This window comes from Haemorhous mexicanus, chromosome 4 (genome assembly GCF_027477595.1).
Source record: "Haemorhous mexicanus isolate bHaeMex1 chromosome 4, bHaeMex1.pri, whole genome shotgun sequence".
Classification (NCBI taxonomy): domain Eukaryota; kingdom Metazoa; phylum Chordata; class Aves; order Passeriformes; family Fringillidae; genus Haemorhous; species Haemorhous mexicanus.
The window spans coordinates 51353669-51378983 of NC_082344.1; the positions used below are offsets into that span (position 1 = coordinate 51353669).

The following is a 25315-nucleotide window of genomic DNA, read 5'->3' on the forward strand; positions in this document are numbered from 1 at the left end:
TATCTGTAAGACAGGATTACAAAGACTGAGGTATTGCCTCACAGACTATTTGGTAACTGTGTAACCATGTATAGTATTTAGATGATCCATGTTTTACAAAACTTGTAAACATGTAAGTGTAGTGCTTAATAACCTTACACAACTCAGTCTCCTTATAAAGTAAACTAGAAACAGCTACAATTAAAACATCTGGCAGCCAAAAAAAAAAAAAAAGGAAAAAAAAAAAAAAGGAAAATTAAAAGGCATGGTGCAGTTATGATATTTAGATGTCCTACCCTCTCTGGATTCTGTCCTGGATTGTGGGCAGGGAGCACGAGATCTCCATGTGGCAAAGTTAGGTGCTGTGAAGCTGCAAACTTATTTGGCTTGCACTCCAAGGCCAGCTGCTGCACACCAACTTGAAAACAGATTAAATTCTAATGCAGTTGTTAAATCATAACCATTATGATGAGATGAATCACCCCAATATGAAAGAACAGATGAGGTATAACTATCAGAATCAATAAACTGATCTGTCATCTAAGTACAGGAAAGATGTGGACCTGTTGGAGCAGGTACAGAGCATGGATGAGTATCTCTCCTCTATCTGGAGAGAGGTGGAGACCTTCAGCCTGGAGAAGAGAAGGTGCTGGGGAGATGTTACCACAAAGTGGTAAAAAAAAGCCAACGTGTGTGTGAAAGGTGTCAAGCTATGTAATGAACAGTATTTTAACAATGTAAAAATCGTTGCTCAGCTGTTCATTTCTCTGCTTCATTACTGTTAAATACTTCTATACTCATGAGGATCTCAGATCAGGAGAAAGAAAATCAAAACATTAAGGACTATAAAATAGCAAATAACTGAAAAAGACAAAGCAAGTAACTGAAAGGGTCCTCATTTACAGAAAGGAATGACAACAGCCATAAACTGGAATATATAACTGGCAGTGCAATGTGCTCTGTTTCTCATTCTCAAAGGTTTAATAAATTTTTACAAATAATATAAACTCAAAGAAAAGCTGATTTTCTGTGCATTCCTACAGGCTTGGACTAGGCCATTGACCTAGTAAGTGTTCCAGACAGCCAGAGGAGGGCATGGCCAACTGGAAAGAAAGCAAAGAGAGCTCTGCAGAGGAACAGTGATGGTGGTCTTATGCAAAGCAGAACATCGGGAGAACTTTATCTGGTACGAAGTATGAAAACTTTTAAGAGACTTCCTCTTAAGACATGTGAATCTGTTTCACAGGCATTATACTCTGCTAAAACTTTCTGCATGCCATGAAGATGACTCTAAGGAGTTGGCATTGTTAAAGCCCCAGGAGAAACATGTACATTCTGTCAGCCCCTCGTGTCTGCACCAGTGACTCTCACAACACTCAAAGGCTTCTAGCATCTACAAGCTTATAAATTGGTCTCAAGTGTAATATGATCTTTAAAATGAGATCTTCTTGATTGTAATAGACAACAGACTAACTATGCTTAAAACCAGAATCATTGTTTACCTTAACTGTGAAACTGAGGCAGTGTCACATACAAGGCTGCCAGAGCTGATTAAAAATCAGATAAAACTGTCTAATTGTATTAGAGACTTGATTTTTCATTGTATTAAAAAAAAAGTCACGTTCAGCCATTAGCAAACTGGACTATTATATACAAGAGTCTCTAATTCCTTGAGTCAAAAAACCTTAATTAATCTGTGTTGGGATTAACCTTCTGGTTTTGTGAGGAAAAGAGAAAGCACAAGTACATCCAAAATAAATTAACAGTCTACACTCATCTTTTCAAGGATAAATTTGTTAGCTTTTGTTCCCAGCACAAAGGATTTTACAACTTCTCTTTTAAAAACTGTATTTTGCCATTAAAAAAATTGCTATACAAATATAGCCTTAGCGAATACGTATTTAGGAGTCTACTTTTCTAATCCCTATTTCCTGATTAATGTTAGAAAGTCACTGTTCCTTGGATTTTTATCCCAAAATTCAATCTCCTATATAAAACAGAGTTTATTTTCAACATTTAGACCAAGAAGTTAACTTTCATACAGCAAGGACCACTTGATTAATCTCTACAGTAATTGCAAGAGCGACTTTATTAATCTAGAACATGTGAGATTTAATGCAGGTGAACCATCATCCGAGATTTGCTGGAGCTTGATAAGAGGTTGTAAGTTAATTACCTCCTTTTGTAGATGGAGTTTGAAGAAACTGTTTGGTTTTGAAGGCAGCACGAGGCAAAATTTTCTGCCTTTGCAGAGCTGTTGAAAGACAAGAAGTGTTATATTTGTCTAAGAAGATAAGAAAACTAAATTTACTGGGAATTTCAGAATTGTATCCACTTGTGAAGCGTCAAGAAACAGTGTGAGTAAAACACTCAAAAAGCTGTTATGACTCTGGAAGTGATGGAGTTTTGTGGATGGTGCTCGCTCTTAATGGCAAAGAGTTGCAGAGGAGTGTGTCAGAAATTTTGCAGTGCAAAATGCGCAGATTTGGTAAGAATAAAGCTTCTTGCAGGGCAAAAAGCCCAGAAATGCAAAACAAAAATTAAAACACCAAAGGGAGAACAAGCCACCTAGCAAACATGCTACAGCAATATGAGAGCAAGATTAGATACAGATGAAAATTAAACTGTTGTATTTGACCTAGCAAGACTAAATTTTTAATTTTAGAAGTGTTTTCAAAAAAATATTCTAATACAATACAAAAGCATAAATCTTTGTCTAATATGATCATCATATAAACAAATTGTATGCTTCAGTTATGGAGACTTAAGCCTTCTTGAGAGATGTCTTTTTTTCTCTCCTCTCTGAAAGGTATGCAAGAGGACTTAAAATGAACACTAAGATTTATCAAATGCCAGCATGTACCCAGCATGATGGAAATTGGTTTTTATTGCTCCTTTTCTCCCTTGTCCTGCCTTTTGTCTGGTAACATTCAAGGGCTGGTGCTGCCTTGAAATGACCTCACTACCTACCAGTTACCAAGAGAGAAGCCAATGTTCCGAGAGCTGCAGAATCTTGGCATGGAGGGAATTACTTATTGCCAGAAGGAATGCATTGCCTCAGCCTATTTCCATCGCAGCACATTTAAGGGGGAGAAGGAGGAAAGCAGTCAATGAAATAAAGCTCTGACTACACAGAGACTTCATAAAATGATAATGTATGAATAAACATCTCTGCTTATCTCAGTGTATGAAGTTTTATAGCAGTATAAAACTGATTGCACTAGCAAGGCTTATTTCCATAGTGAGAAGGAAGAAAGATGGGGGAACAGCTGTGCAAAAAGATCCTGACCCTGAGTAAGGAATAATCCCATCACAAATTACTGAATATCTCTATAAAGAAAGTGGGGGGAACAATTTGAATCCTAATATTAGTTAATCCTTTTGTTTGATAGCATGTAATGATTACTATCACCTTTCCTATGCTTCAGTCAGTGTAAAATACACAGTATTTTACGAACTATAAAAAATTCATCATGTGTTTTAACATCATATTGAAATTATGACTAGGCAGGCTATTCAATTTAGTCCTAATAGCTAACTAAAACTGTCATGTTCAACAAACAGCAAAAAGGAATTCGATTGTTCATAAAAACAGTAAAAGTCTGCCTGTGCCTACTACGAATAAAAACCTTATTCCTTCTACCAACTAGAATCTAATGCAAAATAGCCTGTTGGCAATATGTAGTTCTCACTCAACTGGCACATGGTCTTCCTAGAAACTTTTTTTAAAGCATACATGTGAACAGCCAATTAAGCACAGTACGATCTCTAAATATGAGCACAATTCCTAGAAATTTACTGAGGCAGACCACTAGCCAGACTGCTTCAGTCCTCAAGTATTCCAATTTGTTATTTTCTACAGAATCACTGTTTTTGTTATACCACACAAAATGAAGAAAAGCTTCTTTCTTCATCTTTTGTTTTGTCTTAATCCACTCAGATTTCAATATGCTACTGCACATGGCACTTTCTTCCCCCATCATTATTCACACTTCTTGCAAGTCAGAGAGATGGGATGATATGGAAAGGATTTTAAATATGCATATATCAAATTCCTTCCTTCTCAATGGAGACTCTAGGAAATAGACACTCAATAGCAAAACATTTCTGTGCACTGAAACACTGAACAGAGCTTAGGCAGTACAATTTGAGCAATGCTGAGCAAACATGCAGTTTGAGATAAGCGCCCAGTGCATGTTTATCCACACCACTTGCTGCTCTTGAAGTGCTCTGTGTGCTGTGACATACCCTGTCACAACTGCTGTGTGCTGAACACATGTAGTTACATTTACTTCTCTGATCAACAGAACTGGACTACTTGGTTTCTTCAAAACTTACTCTTCCTCCTTTTACTCTGGACATGCCAAGCAGTTGGATCTTGCCAAGCAGACCAGTCACTTTATTGATAGTTTGAATCTACAGCTCAAGAAAGTTTTGTATTTAGCTCTTCTTAAAAGCATCCATGTGCTCATAGTGCCACTAAGTACAAAAACATCACACAGAATTCAAAAGCAGGTAGCTCCTACATGGAAGTCACCCTACAGTTTCTAGAGCTTTGTACAATCTATGTGGTATAGGACCCAAACACAGAGATTTCCCATCACTAACACTTTAGACAATACCTATTCCTTGGGGAACACACATATTATTGTATCTTCTAGTATTTTAAGGTGAATTATTTACTAGCTTTCATATGTTAAAAAAAGTACTTTCTGCAGAATGGCACGGAGAATCAGATGTAAATGAAGAATCAAATTGTTACAATTGCTATTTAAGTCAGTCTCTCTTCAAAACCAATTTGGATTGTTCACCACACTGTAGCTAAAAGTTAAAATGCCAATGTTTTCATGTTTACAGTTGTACCTCTAAACACATCACATGTGTCTTCCCTCTCTTCTGTAAGCAAGCAAATACAATTTGGCTATAAAACTCTAAGAGGAATTGTCACTTCAGAAACTTACTGGATTCCTAGCTCATTTTTGAATGCCAGCAACCATAGCAAGTTCAGTATTGCAGCCACAGCAAATGTGCAAGTAAATTATGAACCGCAAATCTTCAACAAGGAGCAAAGTAGTGACCTTGCGTGGCAAGCCAGCATCCTCGCAAAGGTAAGCTCATGCAAAACTAGCAGGTGTATGAGGAAGCTTCAAATCCCAAGACCCAGAAATCATTGCCAAGGGAAAACAAAAATTTGCTGCAATTTAACAGTGCTTTGTGCAAAGTGACAAAATATAAAACCAATAAAACAAAAAGTATACAATAAAAAGGACACAATTCTGGAAATCTTTATACAATGTACAGTTTTGCAGAAAATTTTTTAATCCGGACTAAGCAAAGATACTTACTCATTGACTTCACACACAAACCGTTTTACGATTGTCAATAGCAAGACTCTGACAAACATCTGTAAGAGCAGGGAAACTGTAAAAGCTAGAAATCTGGCCTTTATTAATGATATTTAACTTACATTTAAATGTAAGTTGGTCTAGAGTGGTTCACATTTGGGGAAATTGTCTATGAAAAAAAAGCAATTTACCTAGTAATTCTTAATGCATCCACAAGTTGAAAAAAAAGAAATATAAACAAAATCAGACCACTTTGGTTCCCGCAATGAAGTAATTGACTGAATACTGAGTCTTCTGTTGTCTGATCTTTCCAGAAAGTTTAACCATGAATATACTTTTAATTCTGGAAGTAGCCTTCTAGCTAAGACGCTCTCTATGCTCTTCCCTTCCCAGTTCACTCAATTCTAAAGCACCAAATAAAATCTGTAGAGATTTTTACTAAAAATATTTTTTTGTTCATTTTCTTTCAGCTCATTTTGATAGTTCTTCCTGTCATTGAAATAGCACAGCTGTAGACCAGCTGCCCAACTGCTCTGAGTGCTTTATACTTTGATACGGCTGCCTAACAGGTAACAGTTGTGCATTTGAACTACACAAACGTCCTTTCAGCTTGAAATCCCACCTTCTGAGTGTCTGCCAGAGGTGGAAGAAGAGGGCCAAGGTGAACGGATGCTGGAGTAACTTATATGAACAATGGTAAAGTCACACTAACTTCTGTCTACTACAGTATCACACACCTGGGACTGACTGTCCACACAATCTTTGCATCTGCTCTGAGTCTGTACAAAGACAGAAACCTTGGAGTCTTTGGCTTGCTCTCTATCCCTTATTTTGTATTTAACTGTACTTGGTAGCTTCAACACATTGTTTTGAAAGTTTTAAGACAACCAACTAGGCATGCCACTATGCCTTCACTGTTCTATAGGTAAAATACCCCAGTTAAATTCACAAACATTGTTTTTACATTTTGTGTCTAACTTAGATTACTGATGAACCTTTATCACAGAATTTTTACAGCTCAAAGCTCTACACATAAAAATATTCCTAATGTGTTCTTCCCTTGAAAATGTCACACAAGGTTATTAAATTTAGAACCTTGTTTTAAAAGAAATGGTCAGGAAATATTTAAACAACAGGAACTGGCAATATTGACATACAAAGAAACACTGAATATTTAATTTTTTAATATTTAATTTGCTTTGGCTTCTTTAAGGTCACCATTTTCAAGAGATTTGTGAGAATAGCGGCATTTTCATTTGAGCAGTTAACTTTTGGAGAAAGTAGGAAAGCAATGGGAGTCCAGCACTGGGCTAATCGGTTTTATAAGACACAGGTTCATCCAAACCTTTTTTAGTAACTGACACTTAAAGTAAATAAAATTGCCAACCGGATATATAATCCATGTACCAAAAAAAAAAAAAAAAAAAAAAAAGACCAAAAACAAACAAACAAAAAAAAAAAAAAAAAAAGGAAAGAAACAGACATGGGTTATCTTAAAGGGCTCAACTGAAATTAAAACTTTCAGGTCATGTTTCACTAGTTTAAAAAAAAAAAATAAACATCATCTAGGTGCTTTTTTCAGATCCTAGAAAGAAAACAGTTTCAGACATGCCCAAATACTGTATTTATAATTCTTCATATTACTTCTACATATAGTTTTGGGAAACTATGAATGACACCTTAATAAGAAATTAGACTTTGAGTATTCTGTGTACCATAAAAACAAATTCACAAAGGTCTGATTATAAATCAAGATTAGCATCTCCAGTGTGGCATGCAATATTTTGCTTTGCCTGAGACTGGGCAAAAACAGCTGAATACCATCAGCTCACTCTGAAATTTACACTGAAGTAGTACTAAAGGTACTTACTGGCTGAGGCTTGAGGTTGAATGCGAGGTATTCCTCCATTTGGCACTTGGAAGTTTGAGTCACTCCTGCTGTTTTTCACAGACTCGGCTTGGATGTTAGAAGTCCTGGACAAGTTTGGAAGACTACGCCTTAGTTTTTCTGTATGAAATAATACAAAGATACAACGTGTAGTCTGATGCTGGACAAAGGTCAGGGTGTGAAACCGTAGTTGAACCCCAAATTTAAGTGACATAAAATGTTAGCCATATAAAACTACACTGCAATTTAGAAGTGTATTTTGTTACATTACTTCTTCTCAAATCTATCACATTCAAAATATTTATGTATCTAAAGAGTAAGAATGTCTATTTTTCACCTATGGTGAAAAAAGTCAAGCATATAGTGTTTTGAAATTGAAACATATCTGGACTGTGATTCTCTGGGTTTTATTGTACTATTATCAAAGCTGAAAAGACAAACCTAATTTGCAGTTTTGCACAGTTTTCAAATTATTTACCTAGAAGGTTATTTGTAACAAAACGCTTGCCTGAAGAGTAAAAACAACACAGACATTTGAGTAAATTTTTGAGACTGCCTTGTCCCATATCAGTCCATTATACAACAAATAACAGACACCCATTTGGTAAGGACCTCTTCATACACAGCATTCAAAAATAATCAAGTGTCCAGTTATGCTTCATCTTTCACATATGACTTGACTTATCTACTCAGCTAACGCTGATACTTCAGGGGCCTTCTAATATTTGTGTCACTGTTCACAGAATATGAAAAGATGCCATTAAGTACTTCTCAAGTCTAATGACATTCTGTGTATCTCCAACCCATGCAGAGCTGGGTTGATGACATACTTTGGATAGAAGACTGAAGATGCCTTGACAGGATGAGTGGCCAACCTGATTCTGCAGAGGGATGCAGGGAAGAAGTAGGTTACAATGCACGAGCACTAAATGCGAAAACAAAACTAAGTCTTCATTGGCTGAATATTCCAATAAGTGTACTTTCTTCACTTAGCAGTTTGCATTCCTTTCTACTGCACTTGGTACATTGTTGAACTCTGTCAACCAAATTTCCCTCCAACCATTCTAGACAAATAATACTAAAAGAAAAGAGAAAACCTGAACAACTTTTTTTGGCTGCTGTCATATCAACTCTGAATATCCAAGCAACACTCAACTGCACAAAAACCACTGCAAGATAACTCCTTGGAAGTGTTTCAGAAATGCATGATCACACACTCTATTTTGATCCCTCTGGTATGTGGGATACCAGCTTTTGGTACCACTCCTCTCATAGGATATTTTTACTGCAGCTCATCTCGCATGCATTAAGACTTTCATTTTAAGAAATGAATGGGAAAGGAATTCTCGATTAAGTTACAATATAATTGGTTCACTTCTGTGTTGCACATTTTCCTAGAGACCTAAAATTTCCTCAAACCACTATTAATAGTAAGGGGAATTCTTAATATCTAAATGTATATTCTTTCTAAATTAAAAATTTTACTTGCTGGATAAAAAATAGGTTTGTTGAAACGGGAATATGCTTGCAAAATTTCATTCCACTAAAAGGAGTTTCTCCTAGACTGCTACTAGGAAAAACTATGTTCAAGAAGAAAAGTTGTATCAGTATTATATAATTTTGTTCTACGCCAATATAGTATAACTGCACTGAATTTACTCCAAACTTTATTTACTACGCAGCAGTTTTCACAGCTTTGAGATATCTAAAATATCCAACAAATGCATTAATTAAGTACTAATATTTTTAAGACTAAGTTCAAGATTGAAAAGTTTCAGAGTCCTGTGCAACCAGAAGAAAGCATTCAGCTGCCTCACAGGCTATAGGCATGCATAAATCGCCATGTAACTCTTATCTGACCACCAGTTACTTTCCTCTGCATTTTGTTCTGTCATCTGCGAGGCCTAGCTCTACTAGTAAATGAGCTTCCCTGCTTTACTTTAGTGCATTTGCCTGCCAAATATAGACCTTGGTCACTATGAAACTCAATTATACTCATTGACTGGATAACATCTAAAATAAATATAAGCCTATCAACTCATCTGACTGTAAGGGTGCCCCAGCAGAACTTAAGCTTTTCTTGCTCTGTGTTTTCTTCAGCAATTCAGAGATTAAACCACAATGTTACCCAGGCACATAGTTTTAGGACTGCACACTGACAAAACTCCTTTAGAGAAACTACACAACTACTTGTGAAATGAACTTCAAACAGTTTTTTACCTTCACTTTTGACATTACTAGTTTGCAAGTCTGTAGGATGGCCTTGAAGCGAAAGACGAGGCTGCTGTAAGCGGCTGATCATAGGCTGTGGTGACACTCTACTGTACTCTATGCTTCGAGCAGGTGATCGGGAGCGAGGCGAATTTCTTGGAGATTGTTTTGGTGAAGGCCAGGGAGAACTGCGAGGTGATGGTGAGAACCTGCTGACAGCAGGGTGCACTGTGTGATGCGTGCCATCTTCCTCATCTTCTAAGCTCTGTGCATCAAGCTCCTGGTCGCTGAACGTGCCTCGCCGCGTGGAATTGCAAGAGGAGCCAGAACTACGCCGAGACGCTGTGGCTGCGTACTCTTGCCGCAGGCCTGGCAACAACAAGAGCGTTGTTTACTTGCTTCCAGCCCACAAATGGTTCAAACTAGAGACAGTGCACACAGATATATGCACAGTTCTCAAACTCAGATTTGGCTCACCTTCACTCCTGTTATTGGAGGCATTAAATAAATTCCGATTAGTACCAAAAAGTTATCTACCAGCTGATAATGACTTGAATTAGGTGAGCTCATTCCTTTTTCTAGTAAAGCAATCATCAGTATCGGTGTGTTGTGTATGTACTTGTTCATCTCCTCTCCCAGGCTGCAACTAGCAACACAGGCTACATCATAATTTTGGTATCAAGTAACATCCTACAACAATTACAGCAGCCACAATGAAATGTCTCTTGCAATGTGTTGGTGAATCTAACCAAAAAAAGCAACACAATAAGCTACTCCTAGAGAAACTGGAGGTGTTAGATCAGTGGTCTCTGAAGTGTGGTGCCCACAGCCCTGGGGATATGCAAACCAATCCACTGGCATAAAGCAAGAAAATTCTGAACAACTAGTATTTTTAAAACAGCTTTTATCTTGTCTTTATCTCATACTTTTTAAAATTATAATTTTGTGTATATTTGTGCATGTTATACATTAGAGTAATACATGTCTATAATTTATTAAAAAGTACATATATTAGGCATTTGGTTTTGGTTTTTTTCACTGATAAGGACACACAATAAAATAGTCTGGAGACCACCTAGTTAGACAACTGAAATTATTACCACTGCAAATTCAGAGGGGCAGAAAGTCTCAACTAAAGCTATTATTAAACTAAAGCTATAATTATAAGACAGATATCTATATAGGCACTTTTCTTAATAATTCTTTGTCATATTGACTTTCTATTTCAATTATTTAAATTATGATTTAAGCACTGATGTGAACAAGACTGGATTACATCACGAAGGCACCAATCTCCTCAGAAGAATGGTGGCAGGCAGTAGTCCATTCTAACAATCATCCTTTCAGCAAATACTGTACCTTACAAATTCACACTCTCCAGCACTGTCTTGTCCATTGTTCCTAAAGAAAACTTCTGCACAGCAACCTCCTTTCTTTAGCCTGGAGGCTGAAGTCCTTAACCAGTTTTCTTGAGCAAACTACATTTGTACATCCATAGCAGAAGTTATACCACTTTTCCATGCTTACTAAACAACTACTACTGCAGTTATTAGAAAAAACAAAACGCAACAGCTCTATTTGATTTCAGGAAAAAAACCCCACTTACTTTCTTCCTGCATTCGTGCTAAAATTTGCACATCTGTAACATCATTTAACTTGTAATTAGACCCAATAGAGTCTTCATCCATCTCCGACGCACTTAATTCACTGTCCAGAGAAGACTGTGGACTTAATGGAGGATTGCGATCTCCTGAAATTTTAAGATGACCTATGGAAGGAAAATAAAGTAACAGGAATTGTTTTTACTAAAAAAAAAAAATTAAAAAAAAAGGAAAGCTGCATTTCCTTTCCTAGTAAAAACCACCAGTCTGAAGAAATTGCTACTGAGACATTGATCTGACAAAGCATTTGAAACATTTGATTATTTTATTGCAAACCTAGGCTGAAAATGTAACTTACAAAAGCAGGTGTTAGCCACTACCTTCTAAAAACAGGCAACTTTATGAAATCATTGCAATAGTCTCAAAACAGACTAGTGGCAAATAATTTGGTCTATCACAGCATGTTACAACTGCTATGAAGTTTGCACGGCTCTACAAAAAAAGCAACTGTGTACCTGGTTCCATCTGTGATTTCATTCTCACCTCTGTATATACCTTGTTAAGATGTAAGTTTGACTGGTTCTTTCTTAATAATAACGTTGTTGCTGATCCAATGAATATTGATTCAGTTTGGAATGCTTAAAATAGACTTTATCTGAAAATACTACCTGTTCCACATACACACCTTTGCTAAACTGTAACATGGAAACTATAACAAGGGAAAACTCTCCCTGTTTGCTGCCTTCTGCCTTCCCATTGCCTGTTACATCTCTGTCCCTCAGGCAGACATGTCATTGTAGCACACAATGCAGAGCAGAGCTACTGAGATTAAACCAAAACCTGGATAATGGCTCTCATGCAGTGCAGGTTTCTATAATAGTCCAGTGAACTAGTGATAGCTGGATTATCAATGCAATGTTTTTTTATCTTTCCTCTAAACTAACTTAAATTATATACAATAAGCCAACAGTCTGACTTCAGAGTAGAGATACGTTCCAGGCACCAATTATTTTATGCAAATAAAGTATATACAGAGCAGAGTAAAAGTAGAAAACCTTGCCAGAAGTTAATGTTTACACTGATGGCTACAAAGTCTCATGGAATGCTTAACTGGAACATATTTCACATCTCAGAGGTATTGATGGATACACTGCATTTCAAATGTTTCAGTCAGTAAACAACAGGATAGTTGAAAAGACTTCATAACTACCAACCCCTAACCTTTGAACACCTACCATGGAACTTACACCCCTGTCAATTACAGGGTCAGTTCCAGAAGCCACTTGGAACTCCACAGAATGAATTCAGGTGTTTTGGTCTAATTGCTAATCACATACATCAGTAATTTTTGGGACACAGACACCCAAAGAAAACATGTTTCTCATGCCAGAGAGTATGCAAAAATCCCATCCTCAAAAGCTTAAAATGTGTGATGCACACATCCTACAAAATGCTGGAAAGTTCTGGAGTCTTTCTTACTCTAGTTTGATGCAAGTGTTGTCCGAGCATATTTGTGAAGAAAGAGGAGGAAGAAAGGAAAAGACCAGACACATAGTGACTTACCTGAGGTACCAGGAGGTATGAGCTGTTTCACTAAAGCAGATTTCACCGGTGTTGAGGAGGGAGAGTTGAAGCCACTGCTGTAGGGGCTACCGGTATTTGGACTGTAGGAGCTCGCGTAACTGACCGCACTGAAAGGGCTGCTGTACAAACTCTGCCTCTTGAGAGCTGCAGGAAGGAGGGGAAAAGTGATGAATTGTAATGAATGAATCGATGAAAAATAAATACAATACCATATTATGTCTTCAGTGTGCTTTAATTACTATGCAATTTAAGTAGAAAACTTCAGTCACCAGAAAGTTTTTCCACTGCTTTCTTCACCCCTAGATATAACCATAATGTGAAAAGAGTGGCAGAAGAGGGCAAGACAAGATAGTGACGAGTGTTTTCCTTTTAGAAGTCAGATCTAAGATCACTACAGCTGATGTCTTTGAGATGTCCAGTGTAGGTGCTGGGCAGCAGGAAGGCAATAGTAGCTCAGTTACACTAACATACACCCTATACACAACTACGTACAAACCAGAGCACACCATGAAATCACATTCTCAGAACTCTCAGACCTGTCTGAATCACACAATACTTCAACAGTAACCCCAAGACTGGCACCACACAACTAAGCAGTACCACCTAAAAAATTTCCCTAAGCATATGCTAAAATCAAAAGCCATTAAGTAATGCAAATGCTTCTGTATAGATTTGTGGGTACCAGAACCTACCAGACTAAAGCAAATTGACTATTTCCTACTGTTAAATTTCTGTGCTAATAATTTGGGAGTTTCTGACCATAGGCTTCAACCTCATACACAATAAAAGATCTAAATTTGGTACTTTCCTCTGCCATTTGTTGTAAATGTTTTAATGCTGAAGTATTTTCAGATTAATTTTAAACACTGGTGAACATTAACAGTCGTGAACAATATGATACTGAAATTCCACTGGTTGTCAGGTATATTATTTGTCTAGTTACTTGACTATTTTGTTCAAAACTTTACATTTTAAATATAACAGAAAATGGAATTTCAGCTACAGGGGTAGTGAGATCCAAAAGATATTTAGACAGTTTTGCTACAAATCAGCTCCTTCAGTGCTGGAAGTATATTAATGCAGAAATGTATTTAAGGACAAATTAAATTGCAAAATTTTAAGATGAAAAAGCTAGAAATGCCAGCTTGATGTTATATACATCCAGATTAGATTTAGTTACAGCTCACCCAGCTGCTGAAAGTAAGCTATTAAAAAATATTGTGTGACATTTCTCTTAGTGAAAAGGGGCTCCAATGAATGCAGTAAGAATTATGCTACTGATAGCAGCGGACAGAAAAAAAAAAAGGAAAGGAACCCAAATTTCCTTACTATAAATCATTGTTAATTTGACATTAGAAGCCAAAACAGATTACAGTTGCATGAAATGCTGCTTTCAGCAGCCAAGCCCAGCAAAGCTTCAGCTTCTCCCCTTTGCTCTTGGTCACTCTATCCTCAGTTGTCCAGTGCAAACGCTGGTGGGGCTCCACTATTATCTGACCTACTAAAGTAGATTTAAGTTTAAAAATATCAGGAGTATTTTAACTGATTGCATCACTTAATCCTTTTTTAAGAGTGCCCCCCAAAAAACATAACATCCAGCTAGCCAATGGCAGAATACAGGACAGAGGCAAAAGCAGCAGAAATTAAAGCTGACTTTGCAGAAAATTCCTAAAATCGCATCTCATGTAAAGATCCTTTCTAAACCAGTTAATATTACCAGTGTTTAGTTAGAATGAAAAGACAGTTATAGATGAAGGGTGAAAGGATTATATTCCAGCTTTCACTGCAAATCTTAAACAATATGTGTTAATTTCAGCAAGTTGTGAATTCACTAAATTCTAGCAAGTATTCATGAGGTATCTTCAGTTTATTTTGAGCGTCAGAAGGGAAAACCTCCATTTGATTACAAAGCTCAGTAAACAAAGCCAGTAATTACAACTCACTCTGTTCTGGGTGATTATGATGAGGCCTTTGATATCAACTTCTAGCATTCACAAAGGAACCCCAAAGCATCTATTCCAATTAAATCTTTGTTCTCACACACACAAAAAAAATCTGCTTTTCATCTCTTACCGAAAAATGTCATTAAAAATCCCTAAAATGTAAGTCTGCACAACAGTTCTTTCTTTTGTATTTATTACACAGACAAGTCTTTTAAAATACTAACCACACATTAGAAAACAATTCTACTACTGTATAGTCTTCAAAACAGGCTCTTTGTATACATCCATAATGATACAAAGTATTTGATCATACACAGATTTTTTTGGATGAAAGGTAGCACAATTTTGCTACATAAAAAGTTTGCTCCAGTATGTGGTGAGACTTGATACACACAGTAGTTTTTAACCTAGCTAATGTGAACCTTCATCAGCACAGTACATTTTCCCAGACAACAAAAATCTGGATTCAAGCCCATTTTATGGACAAGAATTCCTAAAGGTTTTCCAACAGGGATTTTTGTGACTCAGGAAGACCTTGCTATTTTTACAAATAGAGATATGGTCTTTATTAGGAGTGTCAAAGAAAAGTAGCAAGACAGATAATCATTTTAGCATTAAAATGATCTTAATATTAAACACTACCTTACAAAAGATGACACATTAGCTTTCAAAACACCAGAAGGGAGGGTTGATAATCAGCAAATCTATTTTAACGTAAATTTTCTGGTATAACATTCAGAAAGAGTATGCAGCATATAATTCCTTTTAGTTATGTTTTTGCTGTAATGGTAATGAATTTCTCTTTTGCTGTAGAAAATAGGAAAATTTGAGTGCAGAATATACCTAAAGTTCCCTCTAGTCTGAACACACTTCCAACACTGAGCACGACCTGCTCTGCAATTGTAAACCTGACTGCTGACAAGGCATTGTGCAACAGTAACTGCTTGCAATAGCATTGAGCTGAGAGCTCTTCTTCCCTCCTTTATTGTCATGCAATGAAAAATATGATGGAAGAAGAAAATGAGAAATACAAGAGAGCATTTGAGACTGAAAAAGAGGAAAAAGATTAAGAAGTCCTAACAACAGGAACTAACAAAGTAATAAAGTCAATGCAAAAGAAGCATCAGCAAGGATTCAGGAAAGAAAGATACAATTGTGTGAAAAGCCGTAGCCATGGAGACTGGAACCAGAATCTATGAACTGAACCAGTAGCTAGTAACAGGTTAAGTGATGGGCCCATGAGATACAAGTACTATGCAAAATGCAAGTTACACGACACTCTTTTTCTATTTTTAGAATAGGAAAATACACACAAAGTTACAAGAACCACTACTTGTCTTCTCCAGCAGAGCTCCCTGCTATCCTTACTCTTAAAGAGGCTGGTTGCTCTGAAAGACAATTTTTTGTTTTGTTGAAAATTCATTTTTACATGCAATCTGCTCCATCCAGCATGCACCCATCTTTTCTGCCATTAGTATTTCCACCAATTAATACTATAAATTAATTGTGTTATTCTTACAAGTATCACTGCCAGAAGCAGATTCACAGATCTATGGGAAAACAAACAAAAAAAAAAAAGAAAACAGATCGTTGGAATGTTAAAACTTTCAAATGTATCCATTTCACAGAGACGTTTCCTGCCATTCTGCTTTAGCTATGAATTTTTAAAGATACCCTGTGGGCAGCAGAATTAGTGGTACTTCCACCAGAAGACTTCTACTCAGTTCTGAAAGAAGTTAAACCACAAACAGAATTATGTCAATCAACTGCTATCTACTCATAAATACTCAGTAGTATTCAGATTCCCAAACCTGTATCATCCTTCATAAATCCCTGTGATGTGAGTGCTTTTTGTTGTTCAGAATCTCATTCTTTGCCTGTATCTAGTCATTATCATGTTAACTGTTCAGGTAAATTTTTAATAGACATTTGTCCAGGCAGCATAAAAAAGCACAAAAAATCGGGAAATATTCAGGGTGACTCGTACTGAAGGCACTTCCACCACTATGCCCACAATTTTCATAAGAATAAAGAATGGATTCAAATTTTATTAAGAACAGTTTCAGTACAAACCAGAATAAAGACTGAATTGCTCCAAAAAGTAATACAAGGACGGGAAAGAAGTTACAGTCAAATAAACTCAGCACAAAAGTTTACATATAACCATGGAAAGGAGGTGGCTGCTGGAACCACTCCTAGAACTGTGTGTTCATACACTCTTAGCTCAAGTCCAACTATTCTACAAATTCCTGAAGATAACAGTTTAACATGCAGCAGTAGCAGACTACAAAAAGATGGAACAGGAGGAGAATAGCTATTAATAGCAAGACAGTAAGTTTTTTCAGCACAATTAAAAAAAAAAAAAAGGTTCCAACAAAGAAACCAGATGGACAGAGAATTCTAATCAGACCTTCAGCATTTTGCTGCTGGTTTGACATTAAAAATATTACCTTCTGGTAACAGAAGGATGGAGAATGCAGACTTTCATTCTCACAGGGTCAAACACGCTCCAGCTTTGAATATAACCAACTAATTAGAATTAAGGAAAAATCATAAACTCTGGATTTTTTTAAAATCTGACTGTAACTAGATCTCAAGTTACTGGGGATGTGAGGAGAAGAAATCATTATCATCTCCCCAAAGTATTCAAAAACGTAAGCCTTCATTTCTTTAGATGAAGTAAAATAGGTAATCTAGCAGAAAATCAAGTCTCATGCTAACATACTGACAAGCACCTAACAGTTATATCTTAATACAGGCTTCTATTAAAAAAAAAAAAAGAGAAAACTTTTGAGTTAAAAGCATTGGCTTTTCCTGAAAACATTGGAACAAACCATGCAGGTATTACAAAACTCTGAAATCACGACTCATGATCTAATGCCTTCTTTCATTTCACTCATATGAGTAAAATGAGTAGAGTTAATGACTCTGTAAACTGTAATGAAAGCTTTAGACACAAGTAATCGACAGATGTTTTATCTCACAACCATTAGCTAATTTTGATGCTGTTTCAGAATAAATACATACAACCCAGTGCTTTCAGTGTGCAGAAACTCACCCGACATTGTTTGTTCCAGCTTGTGGATCAGTGACTTCTTAGCACATTCAACATCGGGACTTGGGTAATCCAATACCTGTCTGCACCAAACTAATGGACTGACACTTTTTTGCAGTGGATTTTGCTTCTTCTTTGGAGATGTATATAACCTGGAAAAGAGAGGAAAAAAAAATTATGAGGACAGACAAAATGAGCATAAGGTCAGACATGCAACAGAATACCACAGAGCATGCTATTTCTGTTTTTATACTCTATCTACACTATAGTACAATCCCAAAAGACAAAGATAGCACGGATTTGACCCCAAAATTAACTATTTTGGATAGAGTATAACAGTGATAACATATGGCTACCAAAGACTTCAGACACATTATGGACAATTTCACTGTAACAAACATACAAATGAGGATTAATCTTTTCAGATTCATCTGAAAAATAAAAACCCCTATGCAATAGAAAACTCTTGTTTTCCTAAGCAAAGGAAGCAATAAGTACTAAAGTACACAAAACACAGCTACTGTTTCAGTAGCCTTGAACAATAAACAATTTATTTTTGTTTATTATTTCTATCCTAGCAACTGATCTTTTAACTCTCTTTGAACACAGAACAACGAAACTATCTCCCTCCTAAGGAGGTATACAGTCAAGCATCAGCAACAAGGAAAAAGAGATAATGCACACAGGAGAGTAGAGAGAAACAACAAGATCATATTGTTTTGCCAGATAGCCTGAAACCTTTGTCTGTACACATCTCCATTCAGTTATTTTAACATCAACATTCCATGACTGAAGAAAGTAGTCCAGTTTAAAAACTCTAGAAATATAGCTGAAAACTTCTCCCTCAACAGACAGATCAAAGGAAAAGTCATAACCAATCACATACTCACAACAGGGAACTTTAAGCCTTACTTTGGACTACAACCAAATTTGGAAATGTGGTTCAGCAAAAGACAAAAGTGAATTGCAAGACATAACTTTTAACTAGAGATTATGCATGTGTAGAATCAGCTAAACAAGTGTTTCTTCTAGAGTAATGACAGACTTCATTTTCCAAGTGAATATGATTGTATGCCACGCAGCATCACTTAGGAACATCTGACAGTCTAATCAGACATCTGTACAAAATACAGCAAAAGTTGTTCTCTTTATGCCAATGACATTAGCAACACAGAAGTTATTTCGACAACTTTCTCTCTACAAGATCATCTCATCTCTCCTCTGTAAGTCTAGAACTTGAACTTGTTTGTGTTATAATAGCTTTGAGAGATTTTTTGTAATTACTACCATTAAGTTCCCTTCTTACAAAAGCTTATGTTATAAAACCACCACTCACCCAAAACACTGATCTTTATTAAGAGCGAGCTCCAAAACACTCTTCCCTCTAACCCTGAAATTAGCAAGCCATGCTTACAGATCCAGGTGCGAAAATATTTATCAAGGGCCAGGTTTTAAAAGAAAAATGAAGCTGTTTGTAACAATCCAAATAGTCACTGCCACTTATTGTAGTTCAAGGCATTTATGCTTTGGCCAGTATCATGCTGTCTGTCATAACTGCTTTTGTAGAAATGCCTACAACTGGGCACTCAGCCCAAAAGAAAAGCTAAAAGCCCTTCATGTATTTATAGCCCTGAAGATCCTCGAAAAGCACAAGAGTCACTCAATTTTCACAGTTGTATAAACAAATGACACCACTTTCTGTAATTTTTATGACATCTCCATACCATTGAAAGTAATGTTTAACATTTACTCTCTCTCTAGCATTTTGAATTTACTGCCTTTTTAGTACTTACCTGTACTCCTTTCTGTCCTAAGGTATGTTTATACAATACAAACAAGCATCAAAGGCAACAAGGCCAGCTTTTGCCCAGTACAGGCCAGACTCACTCCTGGTTCTCTGGATAGCTGACATGCCTTGCTGTGTTTGAGAAGTTCCATGCACATTCAGTTTACAGTAGCAGCCAGTATAAAAGGCAAGAAAAAAGTGCATGTCCTCTTTGAGAAACACACAAAAGGGGTACCTTCAACAAACCTCCAAGATTGTTCTAATCAAAACTCTACCTGATATTTTAAGTTTCAACACATTCATTTTGTTCCATTTGTTTCACAAGTAGTTTATTTACTGAAGCAATCCAAGCTCACACAGCTCCTCCCTCTTTTCCACCTCCTTTTCTAATCAAATATATGCTGCATATTCCCCCCACCTCTTCTGAGTGAACTGTTTTCCTTTATCAACCTTTGTTTCACAACTTGGACTTCAAGGAAAGACAGAACTTGACAACCTACATATTTCATGCAACTCCACTACAACACACACATGTACACTGATGGAGCAACAGAACAGCTCTTTCAGGGCAGTTTCTTGCACATCATGTAATTATAAAGTCTCACTATAAAGCAGTGATCTTGATATTCCACCTGACAAAGAACAGCCAATCTCTAGTCTTGAGACTGACTTAATTCTACTTGCTTTGCCTAATTTGGATTTTACAAAAACCAAAAGGACCAAGGGCAAGGCTAAGAATCAGAGTGATGCCTCTAGTACCTCTTCCTCTTTTCCCAACATCAGAAAAATAATAAATACATGAAGCACGTACAAGTAACTTCACAAAGCTAAGTAGTCTTCTTTATCAAACTGTTTGATCCAAATGATATATGTCCTCTTTAGCTGAAGAACCTTCCAGAAGAGATCCCATTTGTACCTCTCAATGTATTCTACAGCAACACAACAGCACTGATTGGCAGTATAGCAACTTCAAGACAGAAGATGATCAGAATAACTTCATACATCTTTAACCACTGTAAATCAACTCTCTCAAAACAGGAAGTTAAAAATGACTGAGGAAGTTGACAACTTAGAGTTGCCACCCATACTACAAAAGTTAACACAACAGAAACATATACTCCAATCTCTCCACAACAGAGTAAAGACTCTGCAACTCAGTGACATAAGGTAAAGCAGAACAAAATGGTATATTAAAAGGAGCTCAGGAACTTTGATCTACTTTGAAACAACACTAAGGAGACCAGACACTATGACTCTGCTGCAGCCATTAATATTTCCTTCCTTTGGCTCTTACTAGTCAACCATGCCAGAGCAGCACCAACCTGAGGCTGAAAGCAGCCAGGGGCTCTACTGATTAGTTCCAGGAAGATGCAGCACAGAAAAGGGCAGAACTCTTGCAGGAAGAGTGCTGTGACTACAAGCACATATGATGTCAGCCAAATGGAGCAAGCTGCAGCAAGTTGCACTGGGACACAGATGAGTCAGAAAAGGCTTTGAAGAAAGAGGACACACCACTGCAGTAAGAGTGGAATATCTGTGTACAGATTACCTCACCTTAGGAACACCTCCCAGTGAATTAAAATACAAGAGGCTAGTTGCCACAGGCATGAAACAAGAAGCCAAAATTCTCACTGGGGAAAAAAAGGAAGTGTCTTTTTGTAGCAAAATCGTTCCACTGCTCAGTATAAGAGTGAGGGAAAACATGCAGATGAACACGAATTCACAAATCAGAATTAGAAAGAAGATGGTAAGTGGAAGGAATCTGAAGTTAGAGCTCATTTATTTTAGCTACATTAGCTTTAAGCAAAAACTGGAAGGTACAATAAAGGAAATTAAACGGGAGCACACAAAACGATGCATGCAAAAGCAAGATTAAAAACCTGAAGACATGATGAGGAGAAAAAACTGAAATTCAAGGACAAATCAATAAGAAATGCCTCTAAAATACAAGAAGGAAACTTCACAGTGAAAAGCTACTGAAAACATATAAATCAGGAGATGATAATACTGGACAGTCTTGGATAATTTAGAACACAACAGTGTCAATCTAAGCTATTTTAAGACAATTTAAATGTTTTAGGAAACCCTATCTGAAGTGGCTTAAGCATGTTAAAATTTAAGACAGATTTTGAATGGACAGGTAAAGATCTGAAAAGCATCTCTGGCTGAAAGACAAATCAATCAAAAAATTAAGTGGCATCCCGGCACTTATGTGGCCCACAGATTTCCTTTCCTTCTCCCCACCCCACAAGATTCCTATACTACAGCTGTGGCTGACTAAGATACACATTGCATAGCCTGCAATTATTAGTTTTCAGCTCTACTTCACAGAATACTTCTAGTTCCGAGAGATTGCACAGACTGCAGCAAATTCCAGTTCATGAATATAAACTCCAGAATATGAATACTACGAAAAGCCTTTGACAGTCTCATTAAACCTTCATATTACCGTGGTATATCTCAGTTACATAATGCAATTTTTAAGCAGAATTAAGAATATCCAAGAGGTTGCAAAGTGCAATTTGGAACACAACTATCTTTCTGTGCCCAACAATTAAAGATAGCTAGCTGTGACCTGGCTAGTTGCTGGAAATTACTGCCATTATTCATTCCCTCATCCAAAAGAACACATTTGTGTTGGAAAATGATGTTGCAGAATGGGAAATGGGCCATCAAAACCACCATCATGTAGCTTCTCTAGAACTATCACACAAATTGTACAAGTGTCCACTACTTGAGAAGCTTTTCAGAAGAAATTTGTTAGTGCATATGTGCTCAAACATAGCATTGCTCATATTTACATTGAAGAGAGAAAAGTTGAGAACTTCTGTGTCCTAATAAATGTGTTGCAAAATAAAATTCCGTTTAATGACTATGCCTGAGAACTCTACCAACAACTACAAGTAGTAGAAATGTGAATCATGGCTAAATAAGATACGATTATGTAGTAAATTTCAGGAATATCACTAGGACAGTAAAGGAAACCCATATCAAAGATTTCATTATATCTAAATATCAAGCATGTTTAAAAGGTATAATTATCACAAAAAAATTCAGAAATTGAAACAGTTCTTTCTCAGGATTCTTCCTCCAGTCCTCAAATATCTGTCTCCCAACAAATATGGATATCTCAAAGACAATAATCAAAGTGAGTATTATTTAATGTTACCAGTTGTTTTTCATTATAACACTGATGACTTCCATAACCCTTGCTTTTCCCACATGCTTCTTTTCATACTATCTTCCTCGTTCATGAAGATGTTATCAGAATTTGGTTAAACCCCAAAAACTTTAAATCAAATTGACCTTTTTATCTGCCACAAAATGAAAAGCAGCAATTTCTCTTTTACTTACACCATGGAACAGAAATTAATCAGAATCTGTCTGGCTTCCAAGGGGCCTAAGCCACATGAATACAATAAAATGTAACAGTTGAGCAGGAAATGCTGCAATGTAATTTCAGCAATTGGAATTCATTCAGGTGGAGCTCTAGCCTAAAAGAGTCATGGTATACTTTACCAGCTCATTAGGGCAAACCAGGATTCCAAAACAACGCTAGTGCTCAAGGGACATCAAGCAATACAAGACAAGACAATCGTTACAGACGACAATCGACAATCGTGTATCTCAAACAGGCCCTTGGCCAACTAACGATGATGGATGGCTAGAATGGAAACTTGCACTGTTATCAACAGCTGCAAATTAGAAATAGCTGCTGAAAGAGTGGGTATAATAGTAAAAGCATGTGCCTTCCATTTCAACTAGTCAGGATACACAGCCAGTCTGAGCTCTTAACAAACACTGAAATTATTACTTTTAACTATTCAGTTAGTAAAAAAACACCAATAATTTCATTTTAAATACACAATAACTGCCTTTTGTTTGTAAATGAGGTCATTCAACTGTCAGCTATTTTAACCCTACCAAGGAGACTTTATGCTAATATGAAAGCATGGGTGCTAGGCTGGTTTTTATAGCACTGTCATTTAAAGAGGACACAACTGTTCTGAAGTTTGCTGAGCAACTACATGTACAAAACAGATACACAGCAAGCTCTATACTCTCTTATGCACATGCTGCAAGTAAATTTTGAAGAAAAGCACTGCACGCTTTGCTCACATTTAAAACAAAACTTCTCAGAGGGCTTAGTCTGGGAGACAGTGCAACAAGTTACCACAAAGGAAGTCAGAGTGGGGTTACAGCACAGTAACTAATCTACAGTAATTGCCCACGTGTGCACACTTATCCTGCAATAAAGTCAAGACCCAATAAACTCCTTTTAAAAGCAGAGTGGCAAGCCACCCTGCACACTGTTATCCAGACAACCCATCCACACCCAACCTTACCCAGCAAGTCAGGCAAGGAGGTGCACACCACTTCTCTGAGATTTCTCCACTCAGGTCACCCCTTCTGCCCTATTGTCTTTTCAATTAATTAGTAAGAAAAGACCCATTCAGACTGAACTCGAAAAAAATTAAATTTGATGCAATCTGGTTCAAGAACAGCTAAATAGGAACACCCATAGAGTAGATTATGAAAATTGCTGATAACTGAAGGAAATAATCAGCAGGCCTAAAGCAAAGTCTCCATGGGTCTGTGCAGAGCTCAGAAGAGTGTGCAAGGACAGATGTCCCTGTCTGCAACCTTCAGGACCTTATCAGAGAGAAAGTTTCAGCACATTAAACAACACTCAGAAGCATTTGGACAAGAAACTCAATTTCACTGAAATAGTTTTAATAATTTACCACATATTATGAAGATTGTCTGATGCAAAAATGTTTAAAACTTGAAGTGAATCTGGATTTAAGTAACCACAGAGAAGAAAAACAATGAAGCAAAAGTATAAACAATCCCAAAATTCACTAACACTGTATGGATGTTTTAATAGCTAATGCTGCTATTAAAACAGCAGTGTCAAAATTCCTTTGCTTGTTTGATAGTTGCACCTTCTCCTTACTTTTTCACTTTATACTTGTCTTCTGTACTTACCTAAATGCATTTTAAAAGCTAAAAACAAGTTGATCAACTCTACAATGTAGATTTAAAGAAACATGTCACATTCTAGTATCAATTTCAATCACAGTATCAGGTGTTCTCTTTTAAATTCACAGCCACTAATCTCATGTGAGCATTAAATGTAAAACAAGGTAATTTTAACAGTTAAGAAAAATATTTATTCTGTCATGACAAAACTGCAGACAATTTCATAATGGGGTACGAAAATGTCTGTATCACACAAAACAGAAAAGAACAGCGACAACCAGCACCCTTTACCACCTATTATTGCCCACAGCAAGGTCCTTTTGAAATCAAAAGTAAAGACAAATCTTAACTTCTATGTGTATAACAAGCAAAACAGGCAAGATGAATCAATTTTTTATATGCAAACAATGACTTAAATTTAGTTTGTTTCCACAAGAGGCATCCTCAGCTGCTAAGAGATATTTGATTTTGACAGTATAATCCCGTATTTTAAACGGGATTTTGGGTTAAGCAGCAGTGATCCAATCCATTTGAACCTCAAAGAGTTCATATGAGACTTAAATTTTATTGAATACATTCACCCTTTCAGTTGATTAAATTATTTTAAGAATGACTTTGCATAACCAAGGCCTTAGGAGCAGGATCTTTATGAAACAGTTTAAGGGAAATCCACTTATTCACACCAACCCCTCCTAAAAGAAACAGGCTTGTTTCTTTCAGATTGCTCCATTAGCCCTCTGAAAATTTCAAACTTCATTAATAGCAATAACCTCCATGAATCAAATGCATAAATACAAAGGCATCTCACCTTCATAGGAAAATAAAAGGGGTTGGACTATTTAGTGTCTCAACAGTTGAATTAGAAGGTGTTCAGAAATTCCAAGAGCTTGATTTCCATTTTTATTAAGCACTTTGGAACAAAAAAATCATCAATCTAGCC

At 36.7% G+C, this 25315-nt stretch overlaps 1 protein-coding gene and 1 long non-coding RNA gene across 5 annotated transcripts in view; one reads left to right on the forward strand and one right to left on the reverse strand.

Annotated features, from left to right (window-relative positions):
* LOC132326536 (uncharacterized) overlaps window positions 1–10022 on the forward strand; it is a 36476-nt gene extending 26454 nt beyond the window's left edge. Inside the window, exons 2-3 of one of the 2 annotated variants that reach the window (XR_009486258.1) lie at window positions 1023–6020; window positions 8024–10022. This is a non-coding gene — a long non-coding RNA (uncharacterized LOC132326536). Of the gene's footprint in view, window positions 1–1022; window positions 6766–8023 lie in introns of those variants that run through there. The other variant, XR_009486257.1, reaches the window with a different exon arrangement.
* The window catches only part of SLAIN2 (SLAIN motif family member 2), a 34480-nt gene that overhangs the window by 6857 nt on the left and 2308 nt on the right, over window positions 1–25315 (reverse strand). The window contains exons 2-8 of one of the 3 annotated variants that reach the window (XM_059844872.1): window positions 17610–17758; window positions 12588–12752; window positions 11030–11191; window positions 9433–9792; window positions 7195–7332; window positions 2156–2233; window positions 276–397 (exon numbers count right to left, since the gene is read on the reverse strand). In XM_059844872.1, the coding sequence (XP_059700855.1) occupies window positions 276–397; window positions 2156–2233; window positions 7195–7332; window positions 9433–9792; window positions 11030–11191; window positions 12588–12752; window positions 17610–17758 (1174 nt within the window). The remainder of the gene's footprint in view (window positions 1–275; window positions 398–2155; window positions 2234–7194; window positions 7333–9432; window positions 9793–11029; window positions 11192–12587; window positions 12753–17609; window positions 17759–25315) is intronic. The other 2 variants (XM_059844870.1, XM_059844871.1) reach the window with 2 other exon arrangements.